General features: G+C 34.7%; 2 protein-coding genes and 1 pseudogene across 2 annotated transcripts; 1 reads left to right on the top strand and 2 right to left on the bottom strand.

Annotated features, from left to right (window-relative positions):
• The first annotated feature begins 2,937 nt into the window (after nt 1-2,937).
• LOC133669302 (transcription factor bHLH149-like) lies at nt 2,938-4,223 on the top strand. Its single transcript, XM_062089389.1, has 2 exons — nt 2,938-3,155; nt 3,393-4,223. Exon 2 carries the CDS (start codon nt 3,422-3,424, stop codon nt 4,034-4,036), a length of 615 nt encoding a protein of 204 aa, XP_061945373.1. The 5' UTR covers nt 2,938-3,155; nt 3,393-3,421; the 3' UTR covers nt 4,037-4,223.
• Nucleotides 4,224-9,916: 5,693 nt separating this feature from the next.
• LOC133669517 (uncharacterized) lies at nt 9,917-11,726 on the bottom strand. Its single transcript, XM_062089688.1, has 3 exons — nt 11,516-11,726; nt 10,888-11,036; nt 9,917-10,298 (listed from the first exon to the last, which is right to left on the bottom strand). The coding sequence occupies exons 1-3, from the start codon at nt 11,637-11,639 to the stop codon at nt 10,218-10,220; spliced, it is 354 nt and encodes a 117-aa protein (XP_061945672.1). The 5' UTR covers nt 11,640-11,726; the 3' UTR covers nt 9,917-10,217.
• A 3,709-nt stretch (nt 11,727-15,435) lies between these two features.
• On the bottom strand, nt 15,436-18,521 carry LOC133670229 (probable disease resistance protein At5g63020; annotated as a pseudogene).
• Between the last annotated feature and the right edge of the window lie 1,110 nt (nt 18,522-19,631).

The raw sequence follows: 19,631 nt of genomic DNA, 5'->3' as shown, positions 1-19,631 counted from the left end.
GGGTCTGGCCTTGTTAACCCTCCACCTCCACACGTGGATAACTTGGTTCGAACTGGGTTAAAAAAAAAGGTGTTGATCGAGTCAAACCAAGGTAATTAAATAAGTTAACTAACAACCAGGTTGTCTTGATCAAAATCCAATTTGATTTTAAAAAAAAATTAAAATAACATTATTTTAATTTATGAAAAAACTGAAATAAAGACATTTTGATTGACTCATATTAACCCGTCTAGTCTATAATACTCGCATAGTCTATGATAGAGTCAGGAGTCGGGTTTAATAAATTTGAATTTAATTATTAACTTCATTTAAAAATAAAATTGATTTTGATTTAACATTAAGATTGATTCCAATATATTGGTGATCATAGAATAAAAGGAAAATTCTTGTTTCTCATCCATTATGAAAGAAACAAAGCAAAAGGCAAAAACATGGGTGTGATCGATCATAGTCAATCGCAGAAAGAAAACTAAAAAGAAATGGAATATTGATCCAATTTCAGGCTGTACATGATCAAGAAGAAATGATTTGTACGGCAACGTGGATCAAACTTGTCCACGACACATGAAGCTGAATTGTGGAGAAGAAATCTTATTATTATTAAATAAAAAAAAAAACAAAAGAAGAAAAGAGGACACTAAGATAGCATGAGAACAATCACATGCTTTCCTTTTCTCCATCTCCTTTATTTTTCCATAAGCATCACCCACCAATCATTGCTGAGAACAGATACAATAATTCCACGAGCCCCACAGCATAACCAACAAGTGGATGCCAACACATTGCCTTGTTATCCAATTAACTATTTCCACATCATCAATGAATTTAACAATAATAATAAATAAACCCACTTATTTATTTATCAGGATGGCAAGTACAGTCGTATAGTGTGCGGTATATATAACGGCCTTGCAAGGAAAGACGAGGGAGGCAACAGCAGCTTCCGCCATGCTTCCTTCCCTCCTTCCTTCCGTCCTTCCTTCCTTCCTTCCTTCGTATATATAAACTTAGATCTCATGCATGCATGCATGCATGTGTGCACATGAAAATACATATCATGACATTTATATATACGATTACATGATATTAATTTTCAACTACAGAACTACAGAAACATAGATTCTTTGTCTTCACTGTGTTTTATTCCTTAAGATTAAAAAACAAAAAAAAAAAACACAATCATGTAAGAAACATTACAAAATAATCAATATGACAATGGCTTTGTATGATTTGTTGAAAAGCTATATTATGTTTGGTGAAAAGCTAAGAATCTATGACCAGTGAGTAAATTTTTTAACTCAACTTGCACGTTTGAAACGACATCCTACAATGTGTGTATATATACACCCATAATTAATCAAAATTAAAGCATCAAACATATACATATTATTATTTATATATGGCAAAAGATGTTCCACCTACTGCCATGGCTGACGTGCAAAATCAACACTAGCTAGAAGCACCAAACACTTGCTAAAGTACCCTCATAAATATGATTACAATGCACACAAAACATGCGCAAGGTTATGCATTTGATGAGGTGACCTAATTAAGCACTCTAATATACATAAACAAAAAAATTGCCTTGATTTTTAAGCAAGTTAATTGTACTAAGATGATTGGAATTACACGCCAAGTCTAGTATTTTAATTTCCTTTATAATCTATATATGATTAAACGTGAGATGTAATTGAATTTTTGGTGGTTTAAATGATATTGTTTAGATGCCTTTTAACGTTGGTTGCTTGGACAAGCAAAGCTTGTCACTCTTTTCTTTTATTTGACTTTGTGACTCTATAATCTTTTTTTATGTTATGGATTAATTATATATATGATTTTTTGAATATATCAATTAGTTTGTAATGTATATAAAAAATATATCAATTAGTTGTTTTTGAAAAGGTATGTATAAATTCGTTTTTGGCCGGCCCGCAACAATTTATAGTTAACAAAGTAATTGCCAACAATTAATTAATAAAGCCAAGCATGCTAGCTCGCTCTTAAATAGGTTTTAGGATTTATTATCAAATATATATATGTACAAGTTGCCCACTAACAATATAATTTAATCAATCAGAGGTGAATCATGTCCTCATGCATGATGCATTAATCACTGACCACATATATATAGAGGAGGTCTTAATTTCTTCATTTTTTTTAATTATTAGAAATATATATATATATATATATATATATATATATATATAGAAATCATATAAAATAGCTAATAAACTTCAAATTAAGATGGAACTGATCAAGCCAAGTCACACACTCCATATATATTGTTCTCAGAGGAATTAAAAGCTAGCTTGAGTTACGGCAAATAATATATTGATGCTGTCTTCTTCCACATTTAACTTGTTGCAAGAGATTTAAAGCCCATAGGATGCATTAATCCCTTCATTGTTTATTTTAACCCAATTGAATTGATCACCTTTGACTGATCCGTAGAAAGCTTAAATTTCAAAGACACGAGAGTACTAATTAAAGAGGTTTGTTTGGAAGGATTCAACCAACAAAATCTTGATTAATTGAGATTATATTAACTAACCCTATTCCCGTTTTGTAATGTAAGGATTAACTTACTCTGCCTATACCTCGAATTAATGGGATAATTAATCAAGGAGAAAATTAAACCCCTCTTGTGAATAGTAAAATGAAATGAGAACTATCTAAGTGGTGGTATAGTGGTAAGAGTTTGGGATCAAAAGGTTTGCTTTTTTTATGGTCAGAGGTTCGAGCTCTATGGTTGCTCATATGATAGCCATTGGAGGTTTACATGGTCGTTAATTTCAGGATCTGTAGGATTAGTTGAGGTATATGCAAGCTGATCCGAACACCCACGTTAAATTAAAAAAAATAAAAAATATAAGTGAAGTAATAATTAATGGAAATATGTAGATAATATATAAGAGACAGATATAGTTAGAACATTGGGACTGGAGAACTAAAAGCGAAGGTAAGGACGCGTGGTTAGCCGTGACTTGCTTTTATAAGTCTCCCCCTTCCCCGCTTCTCCCTCTCATTTCTTGTCACCCGCCCCTCTCCTCTCCCCTCTCTCTCCCTTATCTATTTCGTTACCGCCACCACCCTCCTCCACAACCGCCGCCGCCGCCGCCCAATCTTCAAGACTCTATTGTCACAATCTTCAAAAGGTATTTTTTTTCTTGCTTTACGTTCTTTTCCAACAAGCACTATTGTCATTGGCATGTATTTCCTTTCACCCCCCTACCCCCAGCCCGCCGACGCCTCCTCCATCACCACCACCGCTCTTTGGTCTTAACATAGCAAATTTTGTTGTCGCGATTGTCTTCATTTTCTTGAAAGGTATACCCGAAAAAATAAAATCTTTCGCTTACAATAATTACTTTTGCCATGTTATTTCGTTTCAGGCGATAAAGAAAGAGGGACGACATTATTAATGGCAAGCAACCAATCAAACTGTGACGTGTCATCGCAACAAGAACCAAACCAGCAAAGAAAGAAACGCAGAAAACTGACTCACGAAACGACAGAGAGTCACCTTCAAAACGACGGCACTGGCGAGACCAAAAACCAGCCTACAGTGAGGTGGCGAACTGACAAAGCGAGGCGGATCTATTCGTCGAAGCTTCTAGAGGCTCTGCGTCGATCATGCCGGATAACTTCTCATCGGGGTGAGAAGACTCGAGAAGTCCGGGAAACCGCTGACAGAGTCCTCGCGGTGGCCGCGCGAGGAAAAACACGGTGGAGCCGCGCGATTCTAGCGAAACGCGCGCGGTTGTTGAGAGTGAAGAAGGTGAAGAAACAGAGGGTGGCTCGTGATCGCAAGTCACCGGGGAGCGAGAAGAGGAGGAAGTTACCACCGGTGGAGAAGAAGGTGAAGGTTTTGAGCCGGTTAGTCCCTGGTTGCAGGAAAGTCTCGTTTGTGAATCTTTTAGAGGAAGCGAGTGATTATATTGCGGCTTTGGAGATGCAAATTAAGGTTATGACCAATCTTAGTGAAATTCTCACCGTCGCTGGCGGAGGAGGAGGCGGTGGCGGCTCGTCAAGTTGAGAGCGAGGAGACAGATAGACTAGAGATTGTTAGTTAAGCCAGGTGTCCATTATAATTAATATATTTTTGCCTTTTGTTTTTCTTAAATATTTTAAATTTGTCTTTTTTTTTTCCTTCTATTAATATTAATTCATGATGTTATTGTATATAGCACTTTATTATTATTATTATTATAGCCTTGCTTTTCCGTTTTTCTTATTATTTAATTACTAGTAATTGTCTTGGAATGGAATACTGCCAGCTAATTTTTCTGTTATTTAAATTAAAGGCGGGCTAAAACTTAAAAGAAAGAGATTAGTGATTTTAATTATTTTATATATTATATTGGGAGATGTTTATAAAGTTGGGTGCTTCTGGTAATGTAGTTCCAAATAATTCAAACTCTGGAAATTCAACATGGAGAAGTAACTAATATTTGCAAGTGAAATTAATATTTGAATAACCTTAAAATTTGGAAAAGTAATTAATATTAATATTTGAAAGTGAAATAAAAGTTAATTCTAATTAGCCTGTTAAATTGAGGTAAAAAGATGCCATGGAAACTTCATAGATAGCATCATAGCAACCTCTTTTCCTTGAGAAATTTCCCCATCTCTTCGAGCTAAATATGAGGTGCAACTATACAGTAAAATAAAATAAAAAGGAGATAATAAATTGCAACATATATATAGTAGTAGGAATGGAATAATGGGGGATAAAATGATAGAGAACCCCACAAAACCAAGAGAGGTCTACAGTATCTTCTAGCTAAAGACCAGCACACAATAAATAAACCTTATGTCATGTGCCTCGATGGACCTACACATTCTCAAGTGCCACCCACCACTGCGTTTTTCGCTTCCATGTGATGTGACATATATTATATGAACCGTGATTGCAAATAAAAAACACCCATGCCATTTTCAGATTCCAAATAAAACTGCCCTGTTAGTTACGTCATTTAGTAGAGGTTTGCTTGTGGTTTTTTTTTAGAGTAGTTTTTATTTGGAAATTTATTGAAATACTATTTTTTTTATTTTTTTTAAAAAATTATTTTTGATATCAGCACATCAAAATGATCTAAAAATACTAAAAAAATATTAATTTAAACTTTTAAAACACAAAAACAAACCGATCTTGAAAGTTTTGCATTTAGTTAGGGTTTTCATATAAGAAAAACAGAGGCAGTAGAAATAGATGAAACATGATTTTACACGTCTCTTGTTTTAAAATAATAAAGATTCATTCAGAAATAATAGCATGGATATATATATATATATATAGATTCGTTTTGTGTTCTTGCTTTTAATTACTTTTCTGAACGAACATGTTTATATTATTAATTTTGTGCATGTTTCCTCTTTTGTTGCGACATGCAGCAACCAAACACGGTATTAGTTTGAAATCAAATAAAAAAAAATTACTCGTGCGTGATTAACATGTAAGTAAATCAATCCAAATTAAACCGTTCCGATAAAAAGAAAGGTACTAAATGTTTGCATCCACGTTCGTGGTGCCAAGAACAAAGACAATATTGTGGTCTAAGACAATAACGTCCGTCGACCAGACCCTACTCTTGTCGGGTCGAAGGCACATCCTTTTCTTTGTATAAAAGCTAACACGTGTGCCAGGGCTAAAACCCAGTTGTCAAGCTCTGTAGGAACATGTGGATACATAGACCAAATTAATTAAGAGCTTAATTGGTGCTTATTTTTAATGAGGGTTGAGAAGCTTTTATCCTGTGAGCGGTTTAATTTAATTAATTAGATTTTAAATTTATTTTTAGAAATTACTTATTTAAATTTTATAAATCTTAAAACCATTAAAAATTTATATAATTATTAATTTTAAAACCGTGAATATCCATGGTAATCTTAAAACAAGGAATGAGGGGTTAAGGAGCTAACAATAAATTGTAATGGTGAAAGATTGAGTTATACATGGACGGAGGAGCACGTTTGTTCTTCGTCTTCAGTGGGCATGCATTTCTTTCTTGGGAAACAAATCACAGATTACATCTGTTTTTATTGAATTATGCATGTCACGCCCACAAATTCTCACATGTATCCATGTGCTTTCATTTAAGAAGCTAGCTGCTACTTGTTTTTTCCCCCTTTCGTTTGCTTCTTGATTAATCAACATCAATCTACCCTAGGAGGAGGGCGATCGATTGTGTGCGTGTGCGTGTGCGTGTTTGAAATTGTGGATGAGTATAAATGGTGGCAAGAGGGCAGGGTTTTTTTGTTAGTAGTTTGGTAGTTTATAGTTAAATATTATTTATGATCGTTGAATAAAAAAAAGACTTGAATGATCCAAGAAACACCGCCTGCGAGCATTTGTTCCAATTTGTCGATGACTTAATTTTGCTCTTGATGAAACCTTATAAATGTGCAGCCATGAACCTAGCTAGAAGAAACATTTTATGTCACCAACCTGGTTTTTCAAGAGAAGGGAAGAGAAAAAGGAAGGCACGTAAGAGAAAGGGAAAAAGGAATTTGATGCGGGTGATTCAGCCCCTCTGGACACCATGGATAAAAAAACATGCAGAAATCTTGTACACCAGAAAAGAATTGTGTCCCTTTTAAGTAAAGCTTTGTAACATTGTTCAACAACTCAAAACTAGTATAATATATTCTTCTTGCTTGCTGCCTAGCTCCATGGGAGGTGATTGAATTGTGCTGTTCATCAATGCAATGTGTCCTGCTGCACGTAGCCATAAAGGAACCTTGTGCCCACAATATTGCATTAATTTAAGGTGTTAATCTGTCGGTGCTAAGTAGTTTGAAGGAACGATTAACATAACATGGTACCGTAGAGAATGATATTTTTACTAAATATTAGTGTAGATTTTAAATAAATGAATTCTCTTGAATGTTTCATGTTTCTCTTTTAATTTGTGGTCTGATTAGGTGGAGAAAACTAAGCCCGCATTCATTCATGTTGTTGTTGTTGGTGCCCAGATAGCTACGTGCACATCCCATGGCTTTTATTGCTCGATCTCTAAAAGAAGAGAAGAAGCTTCACATAGTCAATTAATGGAGTTGGATCTTCAACACTGAAGCCATGCATTAAAAATAAGATTGATCCTCCTCTCCTTGTCTTTTCCTTGCATACTCTATTTTATTTTTATTTTAATTCCTTACAAGGCAACATTATGTGGGATTCATGCTGCAAAATCATTAATGCCTAGTGATAGGGTCATGGGGTCTAGGAAGGGCCTCTCATTGTGGTTTGATTCCATCATGAATTTCAACATGGTGCACAATCGATCACCATTATTGTGATCAAAAGCAATATATATAGTCTCAGAAATTTCTGCTAATGGGGCTAGCCGCGCACACACACACATCTCTCTCTCTCTGAATATTTTTAGCTATAAGCCAGCAGGGTGGTAATTATGCAAGCTCACACAAGTTGAAAAACTACATTTGCTAAAATGGAGATTGTTTATACGTAAAGCTTATTACAACCCTTCGAATGGTGAAAGGGCATGTCAATCTGCTTTCAGTATAGATCCTTTCAAGTTGAAGAAGATGCTCAAATTAAACAGCCAGGGAGATTTCATTTTCAGGCTCACTTTTCCTGCTAAAATTATGAGACATGTAGCAGCTCCTCGACATGCTACATATCGTTTTCTTATAGAGGCGCCAAATTCTGACACGGTGGAGCAAGGCAGCACCTAAATCAGTACTTTTCTGGGAGCCCAGTACGTACTGGCATGTCTTGATTGGAATTGCATATTCTCTTGGATTATGAAACATTCTTATTTCCAGTGTTAGTTATAAAACTCCCTCGCCCTAGTGGATAAACCCATTGACAACTGAGTTTTATTTGTAATTATTTTTTTAGAAATTTCTTTTTTTAAAAAAAAAATTGACTCTCCAATCTGTAAGTTCACCTGTCTAATCCATGTTCCATGATCCTGGCTTTGGACAAATCTTGAATTGGTTCTTGTTATATCCCTTGTCTTTTCAATAATTTATTTTTTATTTTTTTTACTATTATGAGTGAAGATTTTGCATTAAGGACATATATAATTTGACATCTCCATGTAGAGCTGCCATTGCCATGACTTTTTGCGATAAACCAACATTGCATGTGCCTCAATAGTTAGAAGCTCAATCCAACTTTGACATGCCCTAGTGGGGGAACAATTTACTAACTTACATATCTAATTCAAAAATTATACAGTTCTAATCTAGATTTGGTAGAGCAATCAATCAAAATTATGATTACGGAACATAACCATGAATTGGGATTGGATAAATTATCGTTTTTTTTTCTTTTCTTAACTACGATAGTTGGATTTTTTGCTTTTTTAGGTATTCTTGTATCAATTTTGATTTGATGTAATTTTAATTAGTCGAATATTTTTTTAGAATTTAATTTATTTTAAGAATGTAACTAAAAGTGTTTTTTTTAATTTATTTTTTAAAACTGTGACCACGAAAAGCACACGTATTCCGTGGTTTTACCAACAAAGCAATCTAGACTTTTTTTTTTTTTTTTAAAAAAAAAGAGAGAAAATCCACTTTTGAGGTGGCATGGTCCCACCTTGAGACAAGGAAAGGCCCCAACAACACTAGGTATGTTGGGTTGGGTTAGGCCTTGAACAGCGAGAAAGAACAAACGTTTTTGGAAATTAGGTATTTGTTAGAAAAGAGTGGGACCAAAGCTTGTCTTCATAAACGGGTGGTTCCTTTGGCATTTGTGTTCCACTGGCTATTCCACACATGTGGCAGCTCCATGGTTGCAGCCCCCCCCCCAAATGGCTTGACCAGTCAGCTATGATTCAGACAGCAAAAGGAGGTCAAAATTAGCCCATCCTCCTTGCTGCTGTGATCCAATTAATCCTAAAGAGAGATGTAGTTTGTTTCAGATTTGTTTTTTAAATATTATTATTTTCTAGTTTTATAAATTTTAGGAATAATAAAGATTTATATCATCATTCATTTTAGAGTTCATTGAATTAGTTGAGGTGTACACAAGCTGAGCTGGATACCCACATTAATAAAAATAAATAAATTAATCCCAAATAAAGTTAGTTTTAAAAATATTTGGTTAATTAATACACATCACGATTTAACATGAATTCTATAAAAAAAACTTTTTCTCAAAACATTGCTATTAAAAAGCAATAATATAATTTTTCTTAAATTTACCTTTTTAAATTGAACAATCATATAAGTTACTACAATCTCGAACACACACTTAATTATAATCATATGCATTCTATGAGCTCAAAACCGCTTCATCTCATTTTCATGATAATGCTTATATGTTTTTGTTTCTATGATTAAATAAAACAAATTATTTATTTTTTTTTAATAAAAAAAACTTGCAATTTCTGCATGCTGAAACAGTTAGATTTGCTTGAATGCAATTACGATGACTCAGTACTCTATATATGTTGTTAGGATGAACACTGTGTAAGACAGGCAAGCAACAGGAGAGTAAAATATTTGTGAAATTAGGAAGATAATGACTGTAGACAAGCTAAGTGTGTGTGTGTGTGTGTGTAATTTGGCATGAATAAACTAAGATATTGGAGGAAACTAATGTGTCGTTTTGAATGCAAGTGAAACATGTGGTTGAGATTTTGAGCAAATATTAGAAAGGATTGAGAAAAAAATGGAAAATAAAACTGATGGATATTAAATTAATTTATTCTTCAAGTGGTAATTATCATTCACACTTTTTTTTATCATCGAATATCGATTTAATTACGAATATCAAGCTATTATTTGGAGCGCAAGAGTTATTTTAACAAGCTCTGGAATTGTTTTATTTCAGCTGCTTGAGATCGATGGAGTTTAGGGTTTACACCAATATTTCTTGTAATTGGCAATACATTAATCAAACCATTCTGAGTTGTTGCTGTATTTATTTTTTATAGCTATCTTTGATTTTGAACAACACTTTTCTATTTTGGATTTTGACATGACATAGCCATAGGCCCATAGCCTTTATCCAGACAAACCTCATGGCAGGACAAGTGCGGGCTATCATCAGACAACCTGTTTTGCCACACCACCGTATCTTGTGCTAATACAAACTCACTTTTTACACTATACTGTTTGACAGATGCGAAAAAAGATTGCACATTTCATGAAACCTAAACTCTTTGCAACCGTAATTGCATGCAAGAACGTTAACGACAAAAACACCTTGTAATCCTCCATATGACAGATGATTCCGAGATTTATTTGGCTTTCACAGGTTCAGCTCTAGGCCTCCACAGCCCCAACCTATACTTGTGAGCATATTTCAATATCAGCTTCCTCTGTGAAACCAAAATCAGAAGTTAGAATTCATGACCCTAGGCACTTCGATTTCACAGGTAATTCTCTAAAAGTCCCATTAATTTAAACGTCCCTTGGAGGAGAATGCAAATTTCTACACGCTAAACACTCTGTGATCATCCACCACATTATATCAAAGATTATCACAGACAATCTTACCCTATTCTCATAGAAAATTGAACAATTACAAGTGTCAGTGCACCATAGTGAATACCCAGCAGAACATTATCAAACTAGAAACATTAAAAGGTAAGAGTGGTTAGTTAAACTACGCATCTGATATTATGTAGAGAGAATATTTTGAAATAAATCCAAGAGCTGCAGGACATCATCATCAAATAGAGGCTACAAGAGTAATAACTTGAAATGAGATATCAGCTATAGCATGAAATCATGATTACTTGAGCCAGTAACAATTCCGATAAAACTGTGACCAAAGAATTTACGTACATATTTTCAAAAACTAATTTCATCACGAAAATATAAAATTACAAGAACTCAAGATTATCAGAATCTAAGCAAACACAAACATGCACATTACAAACCAAGTTTGGGATTGAGAATAATTACCTGTTGACAAGGAATGCCTAGTTTCTTGAGCTTTAAAGTCCGAGTAACAAGAAGTTTGTGAAAGTCACCAATTTCAGATTCAAGCTTGGCCACATGGGCTTCAACTCCTTTCCCTATTCCATTTAGAAACTCTGGAATTCCAACTTTCACTGCAATGAAAACAACATAACAGCAACAACAATCTCCAAAGCTCAGACTCTTATTAATTGCAAAGAAAGAAATCAAAGAAAAAGATGCATACAACAGACAATATATAAAAACGTCATTGTTCCAACAACACATCCACCGAAGATTGAATCTTTCAAAACTCAATTCCATCTTAATCTCTTACTAAAACTTGAAAAGAAAAAAAAACTAATCTTTTTTCCCAATTTCCACCTGCAAGCTACTTAGCCAGATCCTGTTTACATGAAAATCAAGTTTCCTCCAGTTTACACGCGCGCATCATAAAAAAATCGAAACTTCAGGAGCAACAAAGGAGAGACAAGAAAATTAAAGCAAAAACTACTAATATATTCCCATTTCCAATCCAAGAAACCAAACATCATTAAAAAAAAATTAGCTCAAGGACATGAACTTAGCTAAGGATTACACTGAAAAGAGAAGAACCAATTAAAGGAAATGTTACCGATGTAACGAGAGGACGATTTGGAGAAGAATCTAGAGAACCCAGGTGTAGAAATTGCTTGTTGTGTTGGGATTGAAACTGCCCTTTTTGTGTTTGTGATTATCTGCCTCCATGCCATTGCCATCTTGAATCCCTGTTTGGAAAGCTGCTCTGGGGTTTTTGGGTTTCAGCAGAGTGGCTGCTGTCCAGGACTTTGATTGTCTTTTGTTAACTTAGAAACGACAGTCATCAAGTTTACAAGCGACAGGTCGTTCATGTGAATAAACAAATAAAAGGGTAAAATCACCACATGATTAAACCCATCAATTTTAATCAACCATCTAAGAAATTTTAGGAGTATCATTCTTGCCCAATTCCTACCACAAATCTAGAGAAAATTAGAATCTACTCCCTGTTTGTTTTGTAAATTTATAAGCCAACCCTTTTGTTTTTAAAAATTATTAATTAGTTTCTTTTTAACTATAAATCTTTTTAAACATCCAAATTTATTATCAAAGAATAAAAAGAAGAAAAGGTGAAAAAGACAAGAGAAAATAGATAAAAATTCTAAAATCATATTAAAAAGATTCTTTACTTTTGATCCTTTAATTTTTTTAAATTTTAACTTTAATTAAAAACTCTATATTTTATATTTTTTAGTTTGAAAATAAAAGAGAAAATTACTTGATTTATGCGACAGGAAAAAAAAACTCGAACTCGATGATATTAATGTTTTTTATAAAAAAAAGATGATTTTAATGTTTATAAATTTCATTCAATAAGTAGAATTTATTCTAGGTATTCTTTTCTATCATTTAATTAAATGAAAAATTATTAAACAAAATAAAATTATTAAACAAAATGATTACACATAGCTACACACTTCTTTCTTAGCAAAAACAAAAGGGGTTACAAGGAAAAGCTTTCTTTTTAAGGAGTCAAAAAGTTAAAACTCTTCAAGAACACAAATTGCCTTTGTTACATAATCACCCCTTCACCCAATGGCGTGGCCATCGCCCATTGGCTACCCCTTACTCTTTAAAAAAAAAAAAAAAACAGAAAAAAATCATCAACCCCAGCCTCACGTGCCTCACGTGCTTTCTCCACTCTTTCACAATCAAATCTTAACAAGCCAACCACCACCATATTGTTTAAACCCGTCGCGAAACTCCTCCCCTGCTAACGTCACTTTCCGGCAGCAACAGCACCAAGAACATTCTGGAAACTTCCTCACGACAAGCAAGAACTTTCTTTCCTAAACAGTGCAACCACAGAAGAGAAGGTATAAAGCCAACATGGAGATAAGAGCAACCGACTCAAAAGCAGTGACCAAGCTCCAAACCACATCATCCACGATCGAGAAGTCAAGCTCCGGCCACCTCAACAACCGTCGTGTGACCCACCAACTAGATGGGCTTGCTGTTAACTGCGACGGCCACCACCGGAGGACGGAGAATGAAGATAACCAGAGAGAAGAAGTGAAGAAAGATAAGTCAAGACCTACCCATTGTCGGAATGTTGACGCGGACCACCTCCCGGCCATTAACGCTGTCTTGTCTTGATTAACGCCTCTCTAGGTCTACAGTAAAGAGATGTTTCTCTCTTTAAAAAGAGAGAGTGTGTGTGATTCTCTCAGGTAGCAGTGAAAGGTGGGATTTTTATGGTTGTAATGATGATTATGATTTCGAGGGTGTAATGCTAAGATGTGTTCTTGTTTATGTGAGATTGGGATTTTGGAGGACCCACATAATTTGTTGATCTTCATCGCATATTTGTCGCATGCGACTCTGTTCCACATAAATAAAACTCAATTTGGGTCTCAAATGTGATTTTAACATGGTGGTCACCATCGTGTATTAACCCATTAAGAGTTTGTTTGACCTTGTAATTATGATTATTTTTTAAATAATTTTTGTATTAAAATATATGAAAATAATATTTTTTTATTTTTTAAAAATATATCAAAATAATTCAAAACATATAAAAAATTTAATTTTTTACAAAAAATAAAATAAAATTTTGTAGAAACGCGGTTTGCACTGCGTTTCCAGACAATCTATATTATAGATAGAAATGTGAGGTCACTAAAACCCTGTTTGAAGACACTAAAACCCTCTTTGGAGACGCAGAACCGTGATTCATTAAAATTTATTTATTTTTGTTAAAAAGTTATTTTTTATTTTTTTTAGATTTTTTTATGTGATGATATTAATAATAATTTAAAAAAATAATAAAAATATTATTTTAATGTATTTCTAAATAAAAAGCACTTTAAACCATAATCGCTACCATGCTTTTAAAAACACCCTAATTTTAATATGGTAAAATTTCAACCCGGTTTCATGTAAAATTTGATTCGGATCAATGATGTGTTTAGAATATCTTTTGTTTTTATTTTTATGTGATTTTAGCTTGAAAAAATATTAAATTAATAATTTTTATAGTGTTTTTTTTATGTTTTGATATCAAAAATAAAAGATTTTAAAAAATTATTTTAATTTTTTTAAATAAAAATCTATCTTAAAAAACAATATATATTGGAAAATTTCAAATCATCGAACTAATCTACAAAGCTAGACCGAGTTTCATTCCAGTGTGTAAAAATATCACCATATCAATGAAAGAAACACGATATAATCACTTGTCTCTGACATTGATAGAGACGACAAAGCGACATGTACAGGAGTCAACTAAAGCCAAGACGAAAAGGTCCAGGGATGAAAATAAAAATAAAGTAAGAGAAATAGGGTTACAAATGAAATAAGTAAACATCTTAGAGGGGCCTAATTGAAAGAACCCTTAAATATGAAGCTGAAATTGATTCATGGAAAAATATATCCGGTAGCAGTTAAAAATAGGTAGGATTTTTCAAACTTGTGTGTCCGTGGATATTTGAAGGAAGTGTTTGTTCTTGTGATTTAATATGTTTTTTAAATTATTTTTCAGTTTAAAAAATATTAAATTAATATTTTTAAATGTATTTTTTTATGATTTTGATTTTCTGCTGTGTAATATAAAAAATAAATAAAATATTATTTTAATTTATTTTCAGTCGAAGAATACTTTTACAAAAATACACTCCATTACAAAACACACACTGAATTCTCTCTACTAACAAAATGGGGTAATTTTTCATTGTCAGTAAGACAAAACAATAATTATGGAGGCCAGCAAGAGACAAGAAATTATGGTAATTTTGGGAATGTTTGAAAGCACAATAAGATTAATATTATGGTAATCTTAATATTAATCTAATTAATAAATTAGATTAATAAATTATGGTAATTAAGGGAACAAACCTTTAATTTTGGAGTATAAGAAGAAAACAAAATCCAGGATTCCAATGATTGACTTCTTGTATTAGGGCAGAAAAACTACATCTAGCTTCCTTGCCAAACACTACAAGACAGTCAAATAATTGTTTGATTCTGAAATGCAATGAGAACTAGTGGATGTGCACTGTTCAAATAAAAAAGAAATCACCAATTATAATAGTAATAAATTCTTAAAAATTCTAAAGAATGAAAATTATTCAATTTTTGGATAATACTTATTGTTATTTTATTATTTATGAATTATTTAAATTAATAGGCTTATATAAATGAACTTGGGCTCGAGCAATACACCTGAGCTTAGGTACTGGGAGCACACTCAATGCTATGCGGGCTTCGGCGTGCTCCACATCCTAGCTTCTTTTAGGTTTGGATTTAAAGGTTTTTTTTTTTTAATTAAACTTAAATTTGTTAACTTGAATCCTATTTAATATATATTACTAGGTTTATAAGAGTATTTCAAGATCTATTACATTTTTATGTAGGTGAACTAGGAAGTAACGCCCAGCCCATTCGCTGGCATTATACCTCAGCTTTCTTTATGATGCTGTGCGCTACATTACAAGGCAAATAATGGTAATAAATAGATTTAAAAACAATAACGGAGTCTTTATGCAAAATCTTTTCAACAATTTAATTTATATATAAAAAATATTGAAATGTGCACAATTACACTTAACATTAAACCTTAAGAAACACGTAAGTACATTTCAGACAGTATTTTTCTTAAAATAATGATATGAAGATCTAGTACTTGAAAACGAAACATTTCTAGGACTGTTACATTTAGTACAAGCAGCCTTTGAAAGAGTGAAGGAAGGTATGTTGAGCAGCTTCATCCTCCCATTCTAGCCTTCTCCACCAATCTTCCCATCCCTGAATGACAATTCTATGTTCCTTCGCACTGTTAGAATTAAGGGGAAGCTTCCTCAGATTGGGGCAATCATCAACAAAGATTTCCTTCAGAGATGGAAAAGGCAGGGCATCAGGATAGATGACCTTCAATTTTGGCAGGGAAACTAACCGAAGAAATTCGAGTTCTTCGAACACTTTGAGATTCCTTTGACCCGATTTCTCTTGTCGAATGATCTCTTCCATTCTAGAACATCTTGATATCGTGAGAAACTTGATGTTTGGAGCAAGAGTTAGCCATGTCAAGTCCTCCAATTTTGAACAGTTGACTATAGACACTCGGCGGAGGCTGTTGAAGCTTGTTTCCCTCGTGATCGAGGAGTTGTTGATGCTCAGGTCTTTCAGGTTACTGCAGTCAATGAACTCAAGGTCATCTAGACAGTTCATACCTTCGAGAAGTGATATGTCAAGTGACCTCGCATGCTGAAATTTTTGGAGGGACAGTGCTTGGGTGGCGGTCAGGAACTTGTTGAAGCTTGCAAATGTTTGCAGAGAATACTGGTTTCTTATGGTGATCGTCAACAGATTCAAATGCTCCAGGCACTGCAAATCCCTTGCCAAGGATCCGGGTCCACCAGTCTGGACACCATCTCCGACAACACTATCAGAAGAAGCGCAATGAACCATTCTCAATACTGTCAAGCTTGAGAAGTTAGATATCACTTGCATTGGAATCGTGCGGAGTTCATAAGTATGCTCCAAGTTCAAACATTTCAGCTTCACCAAGTTCTTCAGCTGAACTGGCAGCTGCCTTATTCCTGTCCTTGATAGATTCAGATACTGTAGAGAAACTAATTGCAAAATTCCTGACGGAAATTCAGTTATTTCTCTATTCTCGGACAGGTCCAGGACTTTCAGAGAAAGCATGAATTGAAAGAAAGTATCACTAATCATCTTCAAATTATTTTTTTTAAGTAACAAAGTTACCAGATCATTGCATCTAGGTGCTTTTGATAGATTCTGAATGTTGTTAGCCATCAGAGACACCCTTCTTACCACTTCCCATTTTCCAACCTCTGGTGCATCGGCTAACTGAGTCCCGGCCTCGACCAAATAAACTGGGTTCTCCTTCCTGCTATCCATCCACAGAGCCATATCGCGAATCACTTGATGCATTTTCACATCTCTGCCTTCATCTTCCAGTAAGCATGCTTGTGTAAGAATGTCAATGATGTTGTGACCTTCAGTTCTAGCCTCGTAGGCATCACTATATGCACCCAAGAATCCCTCCCCAATCCAGTAATCTATCAGGCATGACTTATTTATGAAAAAGCCTTCTGGGAACAAAGCACAATACAAAAAACAAGATCTAACCTGGTCACTTCGAAGACTATCGTAGCCAAACTTCAGCAGAACGAAGTCCCGATAGGGAGTGCGTGAAAATTCTGCTGTGGCCCTGCTCAAGGCCTCGATGGAATGGCGCCATTCCAAGAGGGTCTTTCTGAAAGCCATTCCCCGGCCAACAGTTATAAGTGCAAGTGGTAGCCCATTACACATTTTGGCAATAGTTTCTGCCAGCTCAGGAATCTCCGGATGAATGTTAAGTGTCTTCGCCAACCTTCTCTTGAAACAATTTCCAAGCTTTCTCCCATGCCAAACCACCCACTCGAATCTTCTCTTCCGCGCCCATACTGTTGCACAACTCCTCTGAACTAGTGGTGAATACTAGCTTGGAGCCATTTTCTCTAGAAGGAACTCCAACTTCAGCTAGATCAACTGGCTTCCACAAATCATCCACCAACAACACAAACTTCTTTTGGCTCAGAACAGAAGAGACCTCCCTAGCTTTCTCTTGAAAACTTTTACCCTTCCATCTATCTTCAAGAAATCCTATTTCCTTACCAATATCACCTTGGATTCTTTCAGAGTCAGGATCCTGGGATGCCACCACCCATATAACGAAATCAAATGGGAGCTGTGAGCTGAGCAAGTTATTGCTGACTTGAGTCAAGAGAGCAGTCTTGCCTACACCTCCTGGTCCATATATGCCAATAGTTGACTTCCCTACTTCACGTAGGCACCCCATAACTGATTCAACAGGAGAAGACACCGAGCTCAAGTACTTCTCACCTTTTTCAATATGATCAGAAACGGCTCTCAACTTCTCACCAATTTTCTTCCCTATCTTGTACCTGGACCAGCAATTCTTAGGACAGCAGCTTCCAAAGCAGTTCTTCTGCATCTCTTGTGCGGCTTGATTCGTCAATTCATTAACTTCAGTTATCATACGTTCAACCCTTGAAACCCACCCTGTCACTCGAGATATCTTGCTTCGCACCTCAGCCATCTGCACTTTCCCTGTCAGGTCGTTCTTCAGATGAAGCAGCTCATCCATCTTACTTTCCAAGATGCGCAGATTTTGCTCGTAATCAATATAAACCACAGGTTCTTTAATCACATTCCACAAGAAGGTGAGCACTTCTCCTATAGGAATATTGGCCATGGTTTCAAAAGACTTGAAAATTGATGCAGGACAAAGAGCTGAAAATTTTAGGTGGTTGGTGAGAAAATGGATCTTGTTGCTCTACGAAAAGCATGCATGCCTCCTTTTAATTAGAGGTTAAGACGTGAAACACGTTTGGATATTAACTTTTTTCTCAACAAGCAAGCTAAGAAAAGAAAATGCCTTGTGGTTGAATACAAACAAGGTATCAAACTTTCGGATGTTGCATCTGTTCAGCATGTAAACAGGAATCGTCGTCACTAGTAAATGAAGAAAAACATTGATGGTTATTCTTCAAAAAGAAAAGAGATTGATAGCTGATCAATTGTAGGGCCTGAAAGACTACTTTACAGGTTGCAGTGAAATGAATTCTCTGTCAATGCATCTCGTGTTTTATCAAATTTTGGCACTGCAAGTTGCAACAAGCTAGCTTTGCCAAAGCTATCTTAAATAAAGAAAAAGCTAGCAACATGTTTCTTGAGATCGAGGTCCTTAGAAATTCTGTGTGGAAAATATAGAAAGTGCAGCACTGCTAAGAGTGCATTGTTCTGTGGAGAGAATGTTAAATAAGTAAGGATATTTTACACATTTGAACTACTTTCTTCCTAATATATAATTCCCAGGAATTAAGTCATAAATTTTACTTGCAAGTTGCAAGCTTGCCTAAACAATTTTTTCCTGCCTCCTTGTGCTTTTCCCCTTTTTTCTTTTCATAGCGTATTTCTATGCAGGCTGCAGCCTTCAAGAAAGATGATAAGAATGTTCATCCATCTAGCATATACTGAGTAAAACTCTTTCTGCAGAACTTTTTCTTTAACAGAGAGTGAAATATTCCAACATGCATGTTTCTTTAACTTTGTTTCTTTGTTATCTGATTTGCTTTTATCAGCGCACAGGCCACATGCATGCAGCTTTCCAAATGCTACCAAACACTTTTCTTCCCATTTTCCATGTGATGTCTCCTGAGAATTTTCTTTCATATTCTGAAAGCAAAGTCATGAAATGAAAACTGTTGATGTTGAGTCTAGGGATGACTCCAAGCAAGCAACAGTATTTAAGGTCTGCACAATCTCCTGAGCCTCGTTTTATTTAGTCAACACATTTGAGAGCTAATTAATGCCATGGATTTTCTCTTGGTTCGATAATTAGGTACAGATTTTCAGATGATTAGATGAACCTCGCTGTTCATGCATCCAATTGTTGGAACATTGCTAATCTTGGCCCCTTTAAGTTTTTAAACATTAACAATATGATGGATAAATTATTAACTCTGCTCTCACCTAGTTGAAAGTTTTGGTCAGGAATAATCTTGGCAAGAACAACTACAATTATCATCATTCTTTAGCGTCATTTGTTCCATATCATAAAGTATTTTGAATCAGTTTATGCGCTAATTAAAGATGATTTTTTCTTTAATTATTTTAAAGTTATATTTAGTTGGTGTTTCAAG

Source organism: Populus nigra, chromosome 12 (genome assembly GCF_951802175.1).
Source record: "Populus nigra chromosome 12, ddPopNigr1.1, whole genome shotgun sequence".
In the NCBI taxonomy this organism is placed as follows: Eukaryota; Viridiplantae; Streptophyta; class Magnoliopsida; order Malpighiales; family Salicaceae; genus Populus; species Populus nigra.
Note: the sequence above shows the minus strand (reverse complement) of the source record. Positions and strands in the feature narration are given on the sequence as shown.

Coding starts and splice junctions, on each gene's coding strand:
- LOC133669302 (XM_062089389.1), top strand. CDS start 3,422: ATGGCAAGCAACCAATCAAACTGTGACGTGTCATCGCAACAAGAACCA.
- LOC133669517 (XM_062089688.1), bottom strand. CDS start 11,639: ATGGCAATGGCATGGAGGCAGATAATCACAAACACAAAAAGGGCAGTT. Junction 11,037..11,515: donor ATCGTCCTCTCGTTACATCG/GTAACATTTCCT, acceptor TTTTCATTGCAG/TGAAAGTTGGAATTCCAGAG. Junction 10,299..10,887: donor TAGGCATTCCTTGTCAACAG/GTAATTATTCTC, acceptor TTGGTTTCACAG/AGGAAGCTGATATTGAAATA.